The sequence below is a fragment of the Lepisosteus oculatus genome, chromosome 10 (genome assembly GCF_040954835.1).
Source record: "Lepisosteus oculatus isolate fLepOcu1 chromosome 10, fLepOcu1.hap2, whole genome shotgun sequence".
Lineage (NCBI taxonomy): Eukaryota > Metazoa > Chordata > Actinopteri > Semionotiformes > Lepisosteidae > Lepisosteus > Lepisosteus oculatus.
The window spans coordinates 10463476-10485687 of record NC_090705.1 but is presented as its reverse complement, the minus strand read 5'-3'; the positions used below and the strand labels follow the sequence as shown (position 1 = coordinate 10485687).

Genomic DNA, 22212 nt, shown 5'->3' with positions numbered 1-22212 from the left:
ACAATCACCTGTCAGCCATGAGATTAGAAAAAAAACAAGGGCAAGTATTACTGACAAAATGGGCATTCACTTTCATTCAATACCCCAATGTCTATACACTGCCAGTTCTGTACAATGCAGCGTTCTATATTATGGTGTCACTTGCATGGTTGTAGAAAAATAACATCACTGGAATGTGAAACAAGTTAAGTACATGAAAAATGGGAGAGAAAACAGATTTCGAGGAAACTATTTTTTTTATCTTACTGAGCTGTAGTTGCACTCATAAGCCTTATACAGGAAATATATATTTCACAACTCCCAGGGACTAACACATGGAGCCTATTTACACAGCATGTCACCGACACACCACCTATCAGAGCAGTCGGCGGAGCAGGATCACAGGCCCTGTGACTCATCTCTGGCAGGTTCACTGTAATTTTTTATTTTTTATCCTCAATAAATTCAGCACTAGTCACAGAAATGTTTTCAATACAGAAATTTAAGCCAAACAAGCACAGAAGCATTATTCAAATAAAAGAAAAGCGGCACAAAGCCTGTCATTTCCTTACCAGTGTTCAATAATGGTGAGCTGAATCATCAAGATATCTAAACGAGTTTGGTGCCCGTCCAGACACTTCTACCCTTCCCCTTTAATTCCGAAGCTGGCTGTTGAGATGTCATATCTTTCAGAGAGAACGGAGTTACTCTTTTCCAAACATAAACAAATCCAAAAATTCTGCACGACCATTTCATACAGTCTGCTCTTGACAAACAACAGGTAAAAATAGAGATCCAATCTGTCCTCATCAATAAGAAGACAATTCACCCAATCGGATCATTGCCTTGGCCTTCTTGATCTTTCCCAGCACACACCTTTGACTGATGCCAAAAACTCGCAGTCACTTTACCAAGCTCACTTTTGTGCTCCTTTCATTACCAACATAATGCTCAACGGCAGGGTCCACAATAAGAAGCCCATCTGTACCAGTTAGAAGCAACACTGCAAAGCTAAAGTGAAGCTTGTTCTGTAGGCTCAAGTACTCTAAGAAAGACAACCCAACCAGAATATCATTCAGGCAGGCCTGAGAGATAGCTAGCCACCCTCAAAGAAGGACTGTATTTCAGATCTTCATGGTCTTTCGCTGTACTGGGTCTCTTGGTTCAATTCTGGACCTTGGGGGCTATCCGAGTGGAATTTGTATGTTCTCTCCGTGTTCACATGGGTTTTCTGTGGCTACTCTGGTTTTCTCCCACAGTCCGGTAATATACTGGTCCTGTATATTAACTGGCTTCTGGGGTGTGAGTGTGTGTGTTTGTGTGTGGCCCTGCGATGGTCCCGTCCAGGGTGTTTCCTGCCTTGCGCCGTTGCTTGCTGGGGTCGGTCCAGCTCTCCTAGATGGAGTTGGATGAAGCTGTCAGACAATGGATGGATGGATGGATGTTCTGCATGGAATGGGGGAAGTGAGCGAGGAATACCCCCTCCATAAGAAAGAAGAAAGCAGGCGACGGGGATGCCTCTGCCAGAAAAATGAAAACAGACAAGGACCCTGCTTTCCATAAAATGAATTAAGAGGCCCCCTCCTGAAAAAAACATATTACATGCCTCCTTGAGCAACATAATGTAGCATAAAGGGGCTGACAACTTTGCACGTTTTTGAAGAATGGGCAGCTTTTTAAAATGCAAAGGAACAAGGTTTACTGCACGCTGAAAAGAGAAGAAAAGAAACACAATGTGTCGGCTGTGGAGCCGTCTTCACCTGAAGAAGGCGCCACAGCCGAAATGCTGTGTTTGTTCTCTTTTCAGCATACAGTAAACTTTACTAGTATGCTGAAAAGTAGCTACCTATCTACTAGCTACCTCAGGTAGTAGCTACCCGAATCAAAGACATTCACACCATTATGTCTATCAGCTCATGGGGTGCTTCATTCAATGTGTCACAGTGGTCAAACACTGAAGAAATCTGATTGTGTGCGGTCATGTCTGCAGGGACACTAACACTTCCATTTTTCTTGTGAAGTGTTTCTATACAGGCTGCAAGAGTGGAAAAGATTAAATGATGAATTATCCTTGCACATCATCTGTGACATCTGTGAAGAAATGAATTGCTATCTGCTAAGCCCATTTTTAGAGCTAAAATGTCCAGAAAAGATTTATTCTTTTCAAGTTGCAGCAGTTTATTCTTAGTAGACCCCTTTCATGTTCAGGAATAGAGGTGGTAATAAGTGTTACTAGCTACCCAGTACATCTCCCTTTTTGTGACACTTAACATTCATAAGATTGTAAACCGGTTCTGGCTAGAAACCAAACACTTGGTCTTGTTTCACAGAAGTATCAAACAGCACGATGGAGACCGTCTCTTCAATTCAAGGCCAATCTATAAGTGAGGGGGAAAGAAACTGGAGAAAAAAATTAAAGCTTTAATTTAAAACAAACAAAGGAATACATCAACCACGCATCACTGAACCTGATGTATGCAACTTATTTAAAACAAAGCACAGTGCCGTTTTGAAGGCTAGATTTAGTGATGTAAAATATAGCTGACAAAAGATGGCTGAAGAAATGCAGTAATAAATGCAAAGTGTTTTGTGAATACAGTATCATCGGCACACACATAAACAGATGACATTTCAACATGTAAAATCAGCACAAGATAAATTCATATAAATCAAATATGACATCTCTGTTACAGGCTTAGCTCTTTAATTCATTATTGTGTCCCACCCTTATGGCTGTCAACACAAAACAAGCTCATCAAATGAGGATTTTGAAGCATGTCCAATAATAGTGCGATTTAAAACAAGAAGCCAACATCAAAATTCAACTTGAGTGACATTAAACTGTGGGAAATGCCAAGTTTAGATCAAATCCAAAAAGAAGAACACTATATACTGCACCTCGTACATAAAATCTATATAAACACAACAGGACAAACATTTGGAAGCTATGAAGGTTATACTATGTTACCAGTGCTGAGGACTGCATGGCTTAACGGTACATTGCAAATTTCAAATCATAATTCATTAAAATATCAACTAAACATTTCAATTAGTCTAGCAGGAGCTACTATTTCCTCATCGATTCCAAGTTTTCCTCCATGGTACAGAAGTCAATAGCAGTCAAATCACAAAATCGGTCACTTTGCCATTTTTCAATTAGAAAATGGATGGATGGATTTATTAAGTCCCTTGTTTAGGGATTACAAAGATATAAAAGGGAAGTAAACAATGCATCTGAAAGTTGACAAGAGGCCACATCAGAGACGATTTGATGAGGGTATGCAACAGCCCTCATCAAAGGCAACAAAAGCTCAAAAGCTCAAGCCCTCATCTAGAAAAGAAAAAGGCCTCCAGGTTGCAGTCGGCTGATTTCAAGTCAAATGACACGACAATAGAGTTGAGCTGAAAAGGGTTTGTAAGACACAAGGAAGAGGGGGCCCTTTGTCACCTCGAGCCTGTTTGATGAATAACATTTACAGATGCTGCTTTGTGCTTTTCTAAGGGTTCACTGGCAGACAGTTACATTTCCTACCATTGATGCTTAATAAAATAGCATTTTTAATTTGATGTTTTTCCCCCATTATGCTTCCAAACATCACAGTTACTTTCCATGTGTTTTGCTCCACTGCAATATTTGTGCCACTTTTCTTCTCTCCGTTCTCAGACCTCAAATAAAGCTAAAATAAAAAAAGAGAAAAACGTTGTTTTGTTTTCCACACCCAATTTTCTGTCCAGCTTGATCTGCATCTTTACGCTCTCAGAAAGACTTTCTGCTGATTAAGAACATGTTCTGCTCACTTGGAAACCTCATTTTTTACAGCTCTGTAACAGAACTTTGCAGCTCTTAGCCATGCTTAGAATATGCCATCTTACCCTGCAGTACATTGCTTTGGGTCTATGCTGCATCACAGAGCACACTGGGGAAAAAACAGGCCCTGTTAAGCAGCTTGAGAGGAGTCATATTAGGTTCCAGGACAGAAGAGCCAGAGTGAGAGGAAATCAGTACCCAGCAGTGAGCACCGGTGAATGAGAGGCTGGTCAATGACTGAAGCCATCCAGCAAGAATGCTGTAATCGCTCTTGCTGAATGTCACGAAGAGGTCAAGGAAAAATGAGAGTACAGAGTGTGCAAGCAGACAGCAGTGCAGCAGTTAAAACTCTATAATATATGACGGAATGCTCGTCAATTATTTTCTGAGGGAGCTGAGCCTTACTTGTGTTGGCGTGAGATGGTTTATAACCATGCTGCAATACATTTCAAGAACTGTCCTGGCTGCCCATTTGACGACATGATCACAAATTTTGGAAAGAGCAAGAAAACCTGACAGAAAGGGGAGTCGTTTTTAGGAGAAAAGGTGGCCCATGGGATAGGAAATGCATAGTCTGTTGTGACTGCATGTCTATTTGTTATTCAAGTGTAAAGAGTTTTGTCTCAGCTCCTGAGCTGCCTTAAGTATATTCAATAATCTGATACCACATATTAACATATAGAGGTATTTGTAAAGTAGAGCACAGACTTCATTTATTTGCTTTTTGGCATTTTTGCTTTTATCCACAGTGACACAATCATTTATGTTACAGGGCTGTCCAGTCCTGGTCTTGGAGGGCCAGTGTGTCAGCAGGTTTTCATTGCAACTCAGCTCTTAACGAGACAAATCAGCTCATCACTGCTGTAATTAGATCAATCAAACAGCTTCTCCCAGCAGCAGGTTGAAGAGCAGGTGCTCCTGCTTCGAAGAGACCTAGAAAACCTGCAGAAACACTGGCCATCCTGGATCAGGATCAGAAACCTTTGCTCTACAATCCCCTATTTTTGCTACATATAAATTCTGGAAGCTGTTTTTATAGATGGGTTTGCTGGAGCAATCTGAGTCAAAGACATTACTCATGGATACTGCAAGTGTCGTCTCCTAGGGTTTGAACCCACAACATATTAATCTAAATAGGTTCTAATGTAATCTAATTAACCTATTAGTCCACAGCCTTAACCAGACATAATAGCACTCTTTTAATCCTTTATTGTAGATCACAACCATTTTTGTGATTCAGGTAAGAATTAAAAGACTGATTCCCCCTGGCTGTTATTTCATCTTTGGTTCAGCAGAAACACAACATTATGAAAGTTTTCATTTTGGCCACAGACCTATACAGAAGAAACCAAGTACATTAATCCATGATAAGGCTAAGCCTTAAAAGAATGCCATTTCAAAGAATTAAAAATGTACTGTAAAGAAAGCAACTTTTAAGCACTAAGATGGTGCTTGAATTCTATACACTAAATCTCATTTGAGTAATGACTTTTTTATTGTACTGACCATATAATTTATGGCAATGTAAATTTATAGTTTACACTAATTGGCTGTTCACATTTAGTTTTTGGAAAGCTGGTAGTGGACAGTACATATTGTCTAAAAGCTCACTACATCTTTAAACCAAAGGAAATTACAGATGACTTAATATGCAATTATATTATAAATGCAGACATTTATTTTAAAGTGGAGCTTGATTTATACATATGAAATTAGGCATCTCTGAGGGAGTTACTAAAAATGGCTTGCAGCACAACACAGATTACAACACTGACTCTGCATCAAGTCCTCCTACTCCAGGTAAGCAAAGGGGAAGGATCTTTAACACTGCAAATGCTAATTCCATGCAGGAATCAAAGAGCATTATACTATATTTAGAAATGCTTTATGAGGTGAACTTCAAGACATTTTGCAGAAACCTCATCCGACATGCGTCTTTGTCCTAATTAACTATCAAGGCAGATGATGAATTAGTAAAGGTTATTAAGGCTACTGCACTTGGGAAGAGTAGCTATAAATTATTTTGCATAACTGACCTATTACTGCAGGATTAAATGGATATTCCTAAACACAAATCAAACAAATGTGGACAAGTTAAACATCTGATCTTTTGAGCAGTTTGAAGTATATATTAATTATGATGCCTATGAATCTAAACTAATAAAACCTTAGAATTTGGATAAGGAAGAACAGATTTAAAAGGTCTGTAATAGCACAATATTCCAATATTAAGAATAAGTGATGTTTCTTTGGGTGAAAATGTTTCTAAAGATAAAAGTCGCATGAAACACTACCTTCAGGTATAATGAACTTGACAGCACATTTTAGATCCAATAGACCTACAGTAGGCTTTAATCTACCAAAATCAATAACTGGGAATGTACTGTGACCAAACCCGGGGACAGAGGAGTACTGTATACCCCAGTTTATCTTATTCCTCCCAATTTTAAAACTTTATTTTACTTAGAAATTCTTCTTCTGTTGTTTGGTCTAATTCAACATTTCCTAGACTTGTGTATAGTGACCTGGAACACTACTCTTAAATTTGGGGTGAGAGTATGTCACAGTGGCCTTGATGGAGCACTGCCTGCCCTGGGGTAAAACAAGCAGCTACAATATTGAAATATATGGAGCCTTTCCTACTGTATGAGTTTATTTTTTTCCTCCACTCCGCTCTTACCAGGTCTTAAAGAAAAGTTACCACTGAGATAAGATGTATAAAAGATTTTTCTTTCAACCCTATAAAACAGACAGAGGATTTTCTAATAAAGAATAACTACCATCTCTATTTACTTTAGGAAGTCCAAAGTAATTTGATCAGGAAAATATTTGGAATTTTTTTCAAGAAATACCAACACACTTTATCCGTGCTGGATATTTAACATTTGTAAAACTGAGGCTGAAATGCACAGTTTTATTGATGTAAAAGTCTTAAATATTTTCCTTACCAACATAATGAAGCCAATGACACTACAGTATGCAAATATGAGGTTTGTTATATATATATATTAATGCACTGTAATCTGTCAGAATTCATTAGGAATGTGTGCCCATTACTAAAAAGTGTGACTGAAATATGACATTTTAACTTTGTGAATGCAAACATATAGAGAGTGATTTTTAAAGCCTTTTACTTCAATGCAAAATCTGCTTTTTTAAAAAGAGCTGTGAGGAACATTTCCATGCAGACAAATTCCCCAGGCCTCAATTCAACGACATACTGACCTCTGACCTCTGAGTGCAACCTCTGAATTTTGTCTCTTGAATTTTCTTTTGGTCAGGAACACGAAGGTCTGAAAATCACTTTCGGCGGAACTATTGCATTGCCTGTCCTTTTGGCAAAAATAACTGTGGAGTTCCTGGAATAAAATGATTGTATTTTACATTTCAAATATAGACTGTCAAATATAGACTGGAAATCTCATATGACTTTAAGGAAGCTGGGCAAACCTTAATTTTTTCAAGCAACGAAACTAAATTTCGAAATCGCCTTATGACTGAGAAAGAGAGTAGAGAGATATGTCTAATTAACCAAGGAGATGTATTCATTGCAATTGTTACAGAATTAAGGAATGTTTATTACTTCAGTGTAATACAGTACTGTGCCTCTACTTTAAGTACTTTAAGTTGAAGGGTCTTTTTAACATATTCACACAACAGATGCATTAACCATCACAGTACCTTGAAACCCTAAAATCCAAACTTCCAGCCTTTGGACTAAAACTTTGTATACTACAGTGGGTGGGTGGGAGGGTGGCACAGTGATGTGGCAGTAAGCACTGTTATCTCACAGGCCCAGTGACCTGGGTTTTATTCTGGTTGTGGGCTTCTGTCTGTGTAGAGCTTGCATGCTCTCCTTGTGGTCCTATTTAATACTGCACTACAGCCGAGGAAATAGTTTAAAGCATGGCTGTAAATTTTTAAAACAAATTCAATTTAAAAGTCTTTTTTTAAGATACTTCATCGTCCTGCTACATGAATTTTACATTTTCCCCCTACTGTTTAATTTTAAAATAAAAGTATGAAGATATAGCACTTCTGAGTACGAAAAAAAACACATAAAATAATAATAAACTAAAATCAATAACAGTAGTTTAGAAAGGCAGATGTTCATTTCTCAAAATGATGTCGGAGAATGAATCAATATTGCCTGGCCGCTGCAGAAACTGCTTACTCTTCATTTAAAAATATATAGTGCTATATAGTGTTTGAAATATACAGTTCCTAGTACTGAACAGCTACAGTGCTTTGATACACTAAGCAGTAAAACAATTGCATTTGGTCCAGCGACCGTGTTTAAGAATTGAGTATAACGATAACTACTATACTGAATGTCACGGGCAAAAAAGAAACATAACAATGAATAAGGGACAGTGACTATTTTTCGTGGCTATGGATGTAGTCTTTAACAACTACCATCAGTGACTCAACCGTCTCTGTCACCATTGGATCCACTGTGTAGGAAACGTCAAAGCCATTTTGGCTCAGTAAAATTAGAAGCTGTTTACGGAGGTCCTGGGCAAACTGTGAGGACAGGGTACAAAATGTCGTATACATTTATCATTTGTTCACACTGTCCATTACATTTGTTTCATGATACAAATCTGAAAAGCCTCTCTGGAATCAGTGTATACGTGGGCATGTACAGTATTACTATCATGCATACCCCAAAAGGATAGAAACTCCTGTCAAACAGTTTGTGAACTTCCCCACTATGTGTCTTTTTAAAATAATTACTAATAATTAATAATTATTAATAAACAAATCAAATGGCATCATCTTTCAATTCTGTAAGTACCAAAGTATTTCTTCCCATAGTATTTTATCCTGTAAGGAGTTTCATTAGTCTGGAATAGAAAATAACAGAATCAATGGGATATCCCCACAAACACAATAATACAATTGAGCATTTACAAGCCTTGTGAAGCACAAAGACATAATTCTTTACAGAACAATAGGTAATTCTTAATACAACAGGCTGTGGGGATATATAACATTACCTCCATCATGCTTCACAGATGAAGTAGTGTTCTTTAGACCACATTTTAACTCATCTATCAGTTTGGCAACAGTGTACATTAGTCTCATCTGTCCATAAAACTGTTCTGAAGCCCTCCTGACTCATTTTGTACTTCTAAAGCTTGGTGGAGGTAATGTCTTATTTGTCTTAAGTGATGGTGAAACGAATGATGGCTGTAGCACTCCGACATTCACAGAAACATTTTTGCTTGCTTGCTGATATAGACAATACTTCCAGACGTGTCTGACTGTGCTTCTCAATACCACACAACAATGAGCCAAAACATGGCCAATACAAAGAAGGAATTCAACATGAGCAAAAATGGAAAATCATAGCCTGTCCAAGTCAAACTTCATATCTGAACACATCATGAATGGACAAGCATGCAAATTTACTGCAGAGGGGATTTGGCTAAGCATCTCAAATGATTACTCAAAGAGTTTGGGAAGGCTCAGTGGGTTGCAGACTTCATGCAGTTATTATCTCAATGGGATATGCAAACAAACAGTGACTTTTTACACTCTGAAATTTACTTTAAAGTGAATTTTTCAAAACCTAAGGTCACTTGACATCACATGGTTGAACACAAGGAATGTTTTTGCAGTCACTGGATCAAATGTATGTATACATTGTCAAATGTAGGTATACAAAATAAAAAAGGATATTGTACTTATGATTTATATTAACCTCATGATTACAAATACAAATTGCTTGGACTGTAAAGCAAAAATAACAGGTGTGAGTGAACAGCATGTTTAGTTACGATGGCAGCTCTGACTGGAACCACATAACCCAGAAAGCTTGGCGGTCCTGCCACCCTCAGTCACCTGACCACTCAGGAGAAGACAATTGGTCTGGTGATGACTTAAAGATCTGGAAGCTAACCTTCCAGGAGAGACAGGCAGAAATGAGAAAACAGTCTGTGTGCTGTGGGTTTTCAGGAAAGTTTTAGAAATAGACTTAGTTTTTGGTAAGTGTATTTGACTAGACTCTTGGAGAGGAGCTGTTTGTGAAGCTTGTAAGCAACTTGCAGTAGCTGTCTTGATTATTAGAGAGGAACATTGATAAAGTTAACAGTTCAAAGAGAAGCTTAGGTGGTTTCTGGATTTTTTTCCTTCACACTAGCTTTGTGCATTACAACTTCACCTGTGTCCTTTTTCTTGATACTCATTTATTAAAAGATCACGTGCTGCAACACCCTAGCCACCCAGATGCATTGCACAGTTTTGACTTATGCTAACCCAGCACTTTGAGGGCACTGTATATTATATTGCATAGTTTTGTGGTTAAGCGCCATCTAGTGTGAAAGCAAAGACACAATAGCCTGTTTATTCCCTGTGGACATTTAGGATGTGCTATAATATTTGCTGCATTTATAAAACAATGGAAAAAAATTGTCAGTCTCTCAATGTTTTCACTATCCATTATGACACCTGCAAGACTTTAATACACGAGGAACAAAACAGTACTTGCGCTGAAAGAGCAATCTAGATCGCCCTGCCGGTAAAGTTAAACACCAGAGACAACGCTGTCTGATAGGGTATATTGTACAGGTGTCGCTCCTACCGAACTGATTTTCAACACCCATCACCATCAACCTTGGCAAGTCTGCTCCAGCAGACCTTTGCCCTCCCTCTGCTGTACTGAACATCCTCATGACCAATCTGTCAGAGAGGTGACACGACCCACACTTAACCCAACCTTCCACAGACACTCTAGTGTGCTTGGACAGCTACAGTAGTTGTGTTCAGGATCCCTGACTGTTTCCATTCAACTGAAAACAGGCAAGACAAGAACAAGAAGTGCTTGGGCTTCGGAATCTAGTTAAATATATATTCAGAGGCACTACTGTTCTATATAAGCGCTGAGCTAAGAGGAACCGATGCTCAAGCTTTGCCTGGAGCACCAGCAATCTCCATCATCTAATGTTATGGTTAAGTCCCAGTGCACTAAGTCATAGATGTGACTTAAAAAGAAAACAATATCTCCCAGCTTTGCTCTGGTCGCATTTATACAGCGCTGCTAAATAATAACAGCCAGAGTCTCAGCTGACAGTGGCTCAATCTATTGAACTGCTGTGAATTTAAATCTAGCCAGCCAGCATTCTTTGTGGCAGAATATAAATAAAAGCATTACATCCATGGGACGCACAAGCAGGGTATAGTAAATATTTGTTTTCCTGCAAACTAAATAAAAGGAAACTTGAGCATTGCAAATTGCTTGATGGAAGGTCTAAAGATTTTATTAACAGTCGCTCATCAATTCCAGTAACATCCAACGTTTGAGATCATATTTCATTTTGGACGAACTCCCACTGGAAATTGAAAATTCATTACACATGAATAAACATTACAATGGTATTAATTTAAAAAATCATATTACAGCTATCGATCTGATGAAATAAAATCATTTCCTCCTGTTAAGAAGCTAGAGAACACAAAATTCACAGAGATCAAAATTCATTTTTCCTTTCAAAAGAAAATATTAATTTCATTTTAGTTATTTGTCGTGTACGATCTTAAGGGCTTGACAATGAAATTTGTCAGGTACCACTCAGAAGAGAATTTGCAAAAGAATATGTGGCTTTGTCAAAATCACAGCAACCTTAATGTTAAAAAAAATAACATAACTTGGATATACATTCACGTGAGGCTTATGCAAATGTCCTGAAAATGCTTACTGCTTCCAAGGGACAGACCAACACTCACTTGCAGCACTGACAATAACCTTCAGATGGGATATAGCTGCCTAATAGCTCTTCTAATGAGCTCTTAAGTACCTTTTCCTTCCAATTGGAATACTTAAGGTTCTTGGGACAGATACTGTATATGCCACACAAGCCTGCAAAAGACTATTTCCCAAGTCGATGCATGCACACAGAAAGAAAAATCCATATAGTCTCTTATTGGCAAAGTGAAATAAAACAAAATCTCTGCATGTAACACTTCTAAATGTGCCAAGACTGTAGTCGTGTTTGTGTGCAGTTTACCTCACCTTTGACACAACCGACATGATGGATATCATATGATTTGACATCATAATCAATACAACCGGGCACACGCATCTTAAAATATGAACAAGAGCTCATTTCAACTTGAACCTCTAAAGAAATCGACAGCAAGAAAACCGCACATGTAATTTTATTACGTATTCGAAGAACAAATCCAATAACCATAATATGGAAAAGAACTCTTTTCTATTATTTATAAAAATTATTAAATTTAAGCTATTCACTTTAAGCAGCCAAATCTATCAAAAACATAAAGAGAAAAGTATCACTCTTCCTAAAATTCATATGGGATCCAAAATACAATGTCTACAAAATGTCTAATGACTCTGGGAATGCTAACCCTAACCCTAGCTGGGGTTTAAACTGAGTACTTCTGTGATCGGTCTATGAAGCCCTTCATTCAACAGAATTCAAAAGGTGCCTATGCGCACAAAAATGAATGCACTTTTGAAAGTGCACCAGCTTTGAAAATGCATCTTCTTGGCTAGTTTTTCAATCATACAAAAAATACTGTTAACATGGTATTTACATGACCATATATTTCAGGCCAAGCTAGGCTTAGGGTTACATGAACCATCTATTTCTGACTCTATACAAGATAGAACGTGTACCTAAATACAATATCATGTAGAACAGAACCACACTAGTGTTCAACAAAAGTAAAAGGTAGTATTTACACGATTAACTGAGTTTTCATAAGGGATTAACCTTGCACACCCAACACAGAATTAGCTGCAGCCCATTGTCCTTCATTCATTTTCTTTGTTAGCAGTTTTGATCATGTTTTAATAGAGATGGGTTAAGACAACTTACATTCAATGAAAGTGTAAGGAAGAACATTTCAGTTCATTATCCTACATTAAAAATTCCACTGGGAAACTTTATACTTTAATTGGCTTTAACTTATTTTTTGAGTGGATGAAATAAGATTCTCCCCTCTATCTATCTAGCCATCTGTTTTCTTACTGCTTCTTCAATTCAGGGTTGCAGGCAATAACAGGCACAAGGCAGGGCACACCCTGGATGAGAAGGAAGTTCTCCTCTTTTATAATGTGTTTAAAATTGAGTTACTTATTAGAGAGCTCATTTTCTGTCTTGGCATACTGTTTTATAGTGCCACACAGGTCACAAGTAGTACAAAAACACTTGTGGATTGCAATATGCATTAAAAACAAAAAGCTACTAGATCAGTGTCTTTCAAGTTAAATTGAAATATGTTAAATTTCAAATTTTAATAAAACTTTAATTAGAACTGCACAACAGATGGCACACTTGACAATATAAAGATAAGCGTTCTGAAATTGGTAATGCAATCTGAAATTAATCTTCAAGAGAATATCATCCAAAATGTAGCAAAAAAAATGTTTCAAATTCTATTTCAACCAGGAAATTTCAGGAACAATATAAAATTTTGAGGTAATTGCTTTCAAAGGTACTATTTAAAAACTTTAATTTGCACAGAATTGCGGTTCCTTTGAAAAAGTACTATGTTTTTTTTCACATATTGTTGTTTTTAAGTTTGCAAGTTAACTTTGAAGTAGAAATCGATATTACACATGGAAACTCCTCAACACGTTCAGAGCTAAAAACAAAAAGATACGTATATGGATAATATTGTATGAAAGAAAAATGGAAAAGCCATGACTAGGTAAATATTCAAACCCTCTGCTCTGGAAAACCTGAATTATTTTTAGCACAAAAATACCTCACAGAAATGTAATATGTAGGAAAGTAAAACACCGGCCATCTTTCCTGTTAGAAATTGAAAATGCACATGTTAAATATTTAATGTCATGAGGAGGTGCCAGAGCTGTGCCTTCAGATCCAGGAGTGTGGACACACTCAAACTGTGAGGTGCCTTAACTGAGGTCTGGGACAAATTAAGCACAGTCTGTAGAGTTGCTGTGACTTCAGTGAGAGATGTGCTGCTCCCATAAGGTGCTAGATAACCCGTGAAATAATGACCCGCTCTGCAGGCGAGCATGGATCCCATTCAACCGTCATAAGTGAGTCTCTGAAGAGTGAAGTCTTCAAACTTTTCTTTTATAAAATGTGCACAGGTTAGAATTGGCTAAGCTCATTTTGATCATCCTAAGTACCTAAGATCAGGTCACTTATGAATTAGCCTAAAAGTTCTGAAATACAAGTTCTAGTGTAAATGTGCTGTTTATTATCCAGGAGGCTGTCTGGGGTTGTATAACAAATGCCTATAAACGACCTTCCAAATAAAGCCCTGCGGTTCTGTGATTCTAATCGTTACCGAGTAGAGTTGCTATTAATGTGCAATGTTTCAGTGAAAGTGTCTTGTACTTTATATCGGTTGTAAGCTGAAATGGACATGTAGCCCATGTAGTTTCAATCCCCAGAATACAAGTGCTTATACAAAAATGATTTCTATTTTACAGTTTATTTCAAGAAAATTAGTGTGATCTTCCAAACATTTCAGATAATTCTCTAGACACATAGTTATCAAAAAAAGTAATCCATTAGAAGTGGACCTAAAACTCAAGCTCATTTTAGATTTTCATTTATTTAGTAAGGACTAGAATCAAGGAATAATAATCATAATGTAGTATTTGATCCTCTGCTGTCTGGATTACAGATCTTTCTTGAAGAGAAAAGTTTGGTGCCAGTGCTCTAGTTTCTCCAGAGAACATAATGTCTTATCTAGCAATTAACAGAAGGAGCTCTACCACCAAACACCAGAAACCAGTTTGGATATTCTTATTACTTTGTGTGACATTTGTCTGGATTGTCCCAGAATGTCCAAAACTGTCACTTCAGAAGAAACGTATTTTCCAGGAGAAAGGTCACCGCCATTAGCGCTCAGACAGTGTCAATTAGTCAAGATGAAATCCCTGCAGAATATTTTGATCTGAAAGAACAACTATTCTCTATCCCAGCTGGGCGTAAACAAACTGAGAGTCTTATTGATGCTCCACTTCAACTTTTCATATTTTCTGTACCTGTACAAGTGCAGACAGACAGGTTGGTAAAAATCCTGTTAGCCCTCCAAATACAAAGACGCATGTACTGTAAATGAATAAATAAGAGCCAGTCTTATTGGCTTTAAAAACCCAGACATTCACCCTACATCTTAAACAAGGCCCTCCATTGCTTGCATTAGTGCATCACTGAAGCTCATTAAGACATGTAGTCTGGATGCCTGGATTTGCGGTCTGATCACATGGGTTACATCGATTCTGTAAAATAGCTGAGTAAATACGAGTTTCCAGCGCAGAAGAAGCTGAAAAGAAGCAAATTTTTTAGAACAAGCTTCTCAAAATTCCCAGTTCTACAATACTGTTTTTTATGTACATTAGAGTTGTTCTAATCTATGTGCCAATCATTACATACAGTTCATGCCAAGACTAAATGTCATTTTACGATAATTGTGCAGAGCAGCAAAGTGAAAGATAAAGAAGGTCTGCTAATTTTCTCTCTATCGTCCTTGGCAATGTCAATGACAGACATTGACTCTGACACCAATCTATGACGGGCCTGCATCCGCTACTAATTATTCAGCTTCCTCAGAGGGGTAACTTCAGGCTTTAGTTACATAACAGGAGCTTCAATTTGTATGTGCTACCAAAATTAGAAACTTCAATTCAGTCCAATGACCACTGAATGAAGATGATTTATCTTTCAATGGGCCCCAACAAACAAATCCTACAAGAGATGGGTTCATACAACAAACCAGTATAATAGAAAACTGTATTTCATGCCAGGTTTTTTTCTTTTTTGGTATAGTTGGGTTGTTTGGCACTGTGTATTAGGCATACCCTATGGTACAGTACACTGCATGTATAAGGTATAGAAACGCTTTTTCAAATGTACAGTATATACAGTACTTAATGTGTTTCATCATCTGCAGACAGTTCTAGTTTTAGAGTATATATCCCCTGCAAATAAGGAAGACTGGTTTTAATCCCTAAAGATACAATGAATTTCGGACAAAATGGATCTCCTTCAGGCAGCAATTCATGAAGAGCAAAGCAAAAGGCTGAGTTGTTGTCATCTGGTATAAGATGCTACGCCAGGAAAACCCAGCTGTGGTCTCTGAAAACAACTATTCAGCAAGTCTGAACCACTTACCCATACCAAACCCTTCTACTGTTAAGCACTACTCACTACTTTTTGATGTATCAAATATCTCACGTGTAAATCTCTTAAAAAAACAAATGGCCAATCTTTGGACTTTAAAAGCCTAATTAAAAGCCTATGTACGCACTAACAACTCTACGGTCAAAAACTGAACGGAGTCAGAACTGCATCTTATAAGACTTGGTAATACCTTGTGACTTAACTGGCACAAACATGTGCCTAAGCACGAAAAGAAATGATCTAGGACACATCACCAAAACGAACAAATTTCCAGGGACTCACAAACCCAAATCTGCGGTTCTGAATTTCCAGCTTCATTTACCTATGGTGTAATATCTCTTCAGCTCACTGCGTCGAGGGTTCCGCTTCTGAGAATTGCTTGCGTTGTTGTCTTCTTCCTCAGAAGTGGTTGTCTTGGCAACAGGTGGCGCTGGCCTGGTGATCTGAGATGCCGGTGTGTCGGCTACCAGGGGACCAGAATATCCTTGAGCAGTAATGTCCACCGACTGGGACTTCTTCTTCAGTCTGCAGCAGTTAAAAAAAGAAAAGTGACAGAGCACAGTTGCCATTGTTCTGACACAGCATTGACAGACAATTCATTCCGAAATGACAAAATGAACCAAGCAGGAGCTTGGTAGTGAATAGATCAGCAAAACAAGTAATTATGCTTGTAAAATTAACTTAATTAACTTAACTTCTTTTAAAATTAATTTTGAAAAATATACATCTTATGTAGTGTATAACCCCTTATAACATTAATTTATTATAAGTGCTCATTAAAACCAATGGAAATGCATTACACATTTCCCATTTTATGTCAAAAACAAACAGTTCTTCTTTGCTGATTGAGCACTGTTTACAGCATGAATGGCCGTGCTGTAAATGAAAAACTTCATATTCTTAAATGAAACACACAACTTCATAGCATTAAATTCAAGATAGATTGTAATGCTTCAAATCTGCAGCGCATAAAAACAAAAACAATCATTTGTTAGAAGTATAGATATTTCAGAAGCTTTTTGTTAGTCAAGTGAGGTTCACTCACTTCAGCAACAAATTCATCGTCTTGCTCTACTGCTGTGAATTTTATTTTCTGCAAGGGTTACAGTACAATTTATACGCAATACTATCTTATGTCTTAAAGTAACCTGCATCTACTAAACAATATGCATTATTAAATATGTAGACGGATAAATGGCAATGCATATGTTGCTCCTCTTTAGTTGTTTTATTGTAGCACACTGAAACACAACCGTTTTACTTCAAACGTTTAGCACATAGAAGCCTTAATTACAGAAAGTTTATACCTATAAGAGAAAAAAATATATTGTTGTATTGTTGTGTAAACATCAAGGCACTATTACTATATTGTAGTAATGTTAATGGTAGACAACAAATACCCTAACTGGGGTTGGTAACAGATGTAGAGAGGAAAAAAGTTTATGAAGCTTACAATTTCGACTTTCATATACAGTACTGTACGACCTGAAACATGTTGTGGCAGGCATGACACACTTCATTCCTGCAGTTTAGCACAAAAGCACAGTCCCCAATATTAAACATTATCTTGCTATTATCAAGCAACACTCTGTAGAGGTCTAGGTGCATCCTAAGATATGGTGTGCAGGACTTTGCTTGTGTGGTCAGCAACATTCCTTGCATCTCTTATACCGCTGAACTGATGAATCCTCTCTGGAGGGGCAGCAGGAAACGATCTGGTTAACCAGGAAGCACCTGATCGGACTGACATGCTCCAGCAGTATGCAGCCATCTCTTGCTCTGTTTACGGAACACTGGTGAATGATCCTTTATCGTCTTCAGCTGTACAGGGCCACTGTGGGGAAGGTGCCTGTACGTTCTATCTTCTGCTTCTATTTAAACCAAAAAGGCATTCCATTTTTCAGCTGAAACAAATATTTTGCCATTCAGCCACAGCACATGGATTCATCGAATGTGTTTTAGGGACAGGTACAACTAGTTACACCCTTGACAGCTGGTTCGATAAGTGCGGCGTTCAGTTTGAATAAACAAAATCACTATCCACTCTAGCATACAGTAAGCTCCATCAATACAGAGTGACAGCATTTCCCTTACATCTTATTTAGTGCACATCAATAAAGTCCTGAACTGGAAAATGTGACCTTCATTTCTGGAGGTGAGTGTCTGATTGAACATGGATGGTAAATGCTCAGCAATATATGGAATACGTAGGTGTACGCATACATTTTGCTACTGCCATTAAGTCGTGTTCATGTTTCATGTTTGGAGAGGCTTTTTTAGCATATACTGCATTTAGGACATGCATATATTTACTGTAGGATTAACATTTTGGTTCTGCACATAGATTACCATGCCTTCCAGTGGCTCTCAAATTCCACTTATGTTTTCTGCAAACATTACACACATCTACAGTATCTCCCTTCTTTCGCCTGCACTCAACTAAATTTTTAATACTTCCTTTTCACACACACACACACACACACACACACACACACACACACACATACACACACACACACACGGTGGGCTCAACCTGTGTAACATGAATATGCCAACACCCTTTCATGATGGAGCTTGCACTGCCAATGCCAGACATCATATTATGGATACAGATTCAAAGTGGCGAAAGAATGACTTCGCCAGATGAGCCGAGAAAGCTGATAATCCCCCCTTTGAAATGTAATGGAATGCCAACAGCATTAGAGATATGCACAGAATACGAGGCCTCCTGAAGTCTCGCAAACTCCCAGCTCTGAACACTGCAGCCAGTGGACAGGCAGGTTTGCCATGCCCACCACTGACCACTACAGGCCTGCAATGCATCTACCATGTGTCTACGTTCAGGACCTCACTCACAACTGCCTCATTGCCATTGTGATTACAGAATAAATGTTTCATTGATTGCAATGGATGGTCACGATTAAAAAATGCATTATACAAGCGAGTGCTGAGCTTGTTTAAAAAAGATTTCTACTGTCCCTAGAGACTGTGTTGAAAAATATCTTATGTGTAAAAGTTTTTTTTTTCTGTGTTACTAAACCATTTTAAGAAATATTAATGGAAAATATGGATTATCCATTCATCTTCTAACCACTTCACACCGGGACCAGTTCTCCCAGAAGCCAAGTAACCTACCAGTGTTTTGGATTGTGGGAGAAAACCAGAACACCCAGAGGAAACCCACGCAAACACACAGAGAACATATAAACTCAACACATATAGCACCCCAGATTCTGAACTGAACCCAGAGCCCTAGTACTGAGAGGCAGCAAAGCTAAGCACTGACCCACCATGCTTCAGGTAAGAGCTTGTACTAATACTGTACCTGCAGAAGCTTGTAAATTTAGAAATAATATCATTTATTATGTTATCTTTTATGTTATCTCTAACCATAATGTACTGAATTTTAATGGCAAAAGCAATTCTCCATTCCTTTAAACTCCATTCCTTCGAGGCTACTTTATTTTTTGTTAAAATAGTGTTCTCAATTACTGAATGCAACGAACTTCTTAATTAGGTCTATTATCATAAGTGACAGCTTAAACGATGTTTTTTGACATATGATTGATGGAATTTTGGAGCAAAGAAAAAAGTACCTGAAGTCAACAAGGTACATAATCACGTGTTAAGATAAAAAAAAAGCTGTGGTGAGATTAATAAAACAATAAAACACCCTAAACTAAAAGATGTTTCACCAAAAAGAATTTTCAGATCTAAAGACTCAGTTTTCCTATAACTGTAATAAATATGACCGTAATCAAAATAAAATTCCACTTCAGGACATTTTTAGATTTTGATATTCTTTGGTATATATATATAAAAAAAAAATTCTTACAGCACATTACTGTGCCAGGCCTACAGACTCAAGCTGTGGTGTTAATAAAGTCATAAATTAGATGTGTGCAATTAACTAATGGAATTGGTCCCCTATGTTATTCAAATAATCTGATTTTATTTTTCACCAAACATTTACTTCCAATTTTATGAGGTGACTATAAAACATTAAGCAACTATGTCAATCACAGATATTGCTTGTTCTTTAATTCCACCAGGAATCAATTGAAGCTATATAATACGAAGCAAGAACAAGTGCTATTTCAGCAGAAAGCTACAATAGACAAGACATCTGGCAAGAGCAGGAGTACCTGTTATAGTTAATACGAGGAATAAAAATATAGCAGTAAGAGGTACTATAGCAATGGCAAATTAGGAGAAACATACTTTTTGATAATTGACAAAATGTGCACAGACACCGAAAAAGTCTAAAGTTGTAATCGGTATACAGAAGCATTACAAGCATTAATTTAAAGTTATTTCTTTAGGACAACCTTATAGAAATGTGTACTGCAAGAAGAGTCTTCTAGTGCCCTTAGAAAATAGCTAAACATCCTCTCATCAACGGCTGACTGAATTGCTTGTTGAACAACTGCATTAATTAGCAATTTCTCTCATTGCATCATGTTCATTGATTAAGGCAGATCTCTCAATTTATCCATCCCGAAGGCATTGACATCTCTCCTGGTTAATTTCCACATGCACACACAGCCATGGTTTCTAACGAATGAAAAACATAGAGAAGGACCTCACAACTAGTGAATTTAGATGAGAGGACTACTAGAACCTGAGACAATAAGGACTGCTAAAATAGTTTACTGTAAATCTCCTGAGCTTTAGTTCAAGAATAATGCAACAAAAAGTGGAAGATGTACTGTAGTTACTGTAACTTTCTAGAAAATCTGTACTAGTTACATTACATTCTTGTAATTATTGTAATTGTAATAGAATTACATAGCACAATTTCATTTGTCAGAAATAACTGAATTTCAGAAAACGCGAGTATCACAGTTAACAGCTTTAAGCGTTTCTTTAAACTTAATCCAAGCAAAACAAATCTACAGTAACATTTGGCTCTTTGGAAATATCGACGGAAGCCTCAAACATATATATACAGTAGAGGGCTCTGAAGATGTCCTGTTTCTGGGACATAAAAGGAGATAACACACAGATGACATTCAGCGGTTGCATACAACATCACAGTTAAGGTCGGAGTTTTTGAAAGACTTGATGCAAATGGTCATTGACATCCACAATTCTAGGTAAAAAAAAAACACAGAAAACTAAATCTACTACTTCGCACTGTAATGTCTATTATCACTTCTAGTAAGTGGCAGCCTTACCAGGAAGAGGATTGTCTATTTCTTGCATCTGTATAACAGTATGTAAGACATCCAGACATACTGTAGCAGCTGGAGATCTCAACAGAAAATGGCATTTCCAGAAAACAAAGGTTCAAACACTAGCATCCAGCTTCATTTACAAGACTAGGGTGCAAGGAAAAAGCCTCTTTTGGAACCATAGTCTAGAGAGGTGAAAAAGTTTTTGGGGCACATTCATTAGCATTGTTCGGTTTAAAATGAACTGAAACTCATGTTGAGAAAATACCCATGCCTACTTTGAAGTATGGCAGGGGTACCATAATATTTTGGGTTTATTCTGCATCTAAAGATCCATGAGTCCTCTCATGGAAAGCAAAGGCTCATGAAAATAACAGTACAAGAACAGCCCACAAACGAGAGGTTGACATTTGGCCCATGTTGCTTCTCTGGTAGTTTAGTGGCTAAGTGAACCTAAAATTTCATCCAGCTATTTCTTAAAAGTGCCCAGAGTTTGTGCCTCAACCACCTGACCAGAAAGCCTGTACCAGACACCTTTGTATGACAGTGATACCTTAAGACACTTAAATGAACATCCCTAGTTTCCAAAATGTCTGAAGGTTCTCCCTCAGAAGTGCCAAAATCTAAAACTCAAATATTACAGGAGGTGTCTTGACAATATAAGAGAAGGATTTACAAAATCCTAAGTAAAGAGGTACGAACAAATGTGACCAAATATGTTTTCTGGACTTAAAACTATGCTAAATATGACATTGCTCTGTGCAGGCTATTAAGATTATACTATAACACTTACAGTAGATTTCTTTGACTGGACAAGATCAGTAAAACATTCTGTTAATTGTTGTTTTTTTTATTTCATTGGGTGTATGAATAAATCTGGAAGGCACTTCATATAATTACTTTTTCAGTCAAAGGAGCAATTCACAGAAATTACTGAAGGGAATAATCTGGGCATTGCTGTTATTAATGTATTATTTTTATATATTTCTGTGCTGCCCTGTAGCTCCTTAAAAGAAAATAGTTGCAACACTTTCCAGAAAAAAAACCTTGAACAGAAAATTTGCTGTGTATACAGTGAAAGCCCAGGAACCTGCAGAGAATACATGCTGCAGATTAT

General features: G+C 37.5%; 1 protein-coding gene across 4 annotated transcripts in view; it reads right to left on the bottom strand.

The window, feature by feature from the left end:
* oxr1a (oxidation resistance 1a) overlaps positions 1 to 22212 on the bottom strand; it is a 176026-nt gene that overhangs the window by 81292 nt on the left and 72522 nt on the right. For all 4 annotated transcript variants that reach the window (XM_069194898.1, XM_069194895.1, XM_069194897.1 and 1 more), the window contains exon 3: positions 16244 to 16446. In XM_069194898.1, the coding sequence (XP_069050999.1) occupies positions 16244 to 16446 (203 nt within the window). The remainder of the gene's footprint in view (positions 1 to 16243; positions 16447 to 22212) is intronic.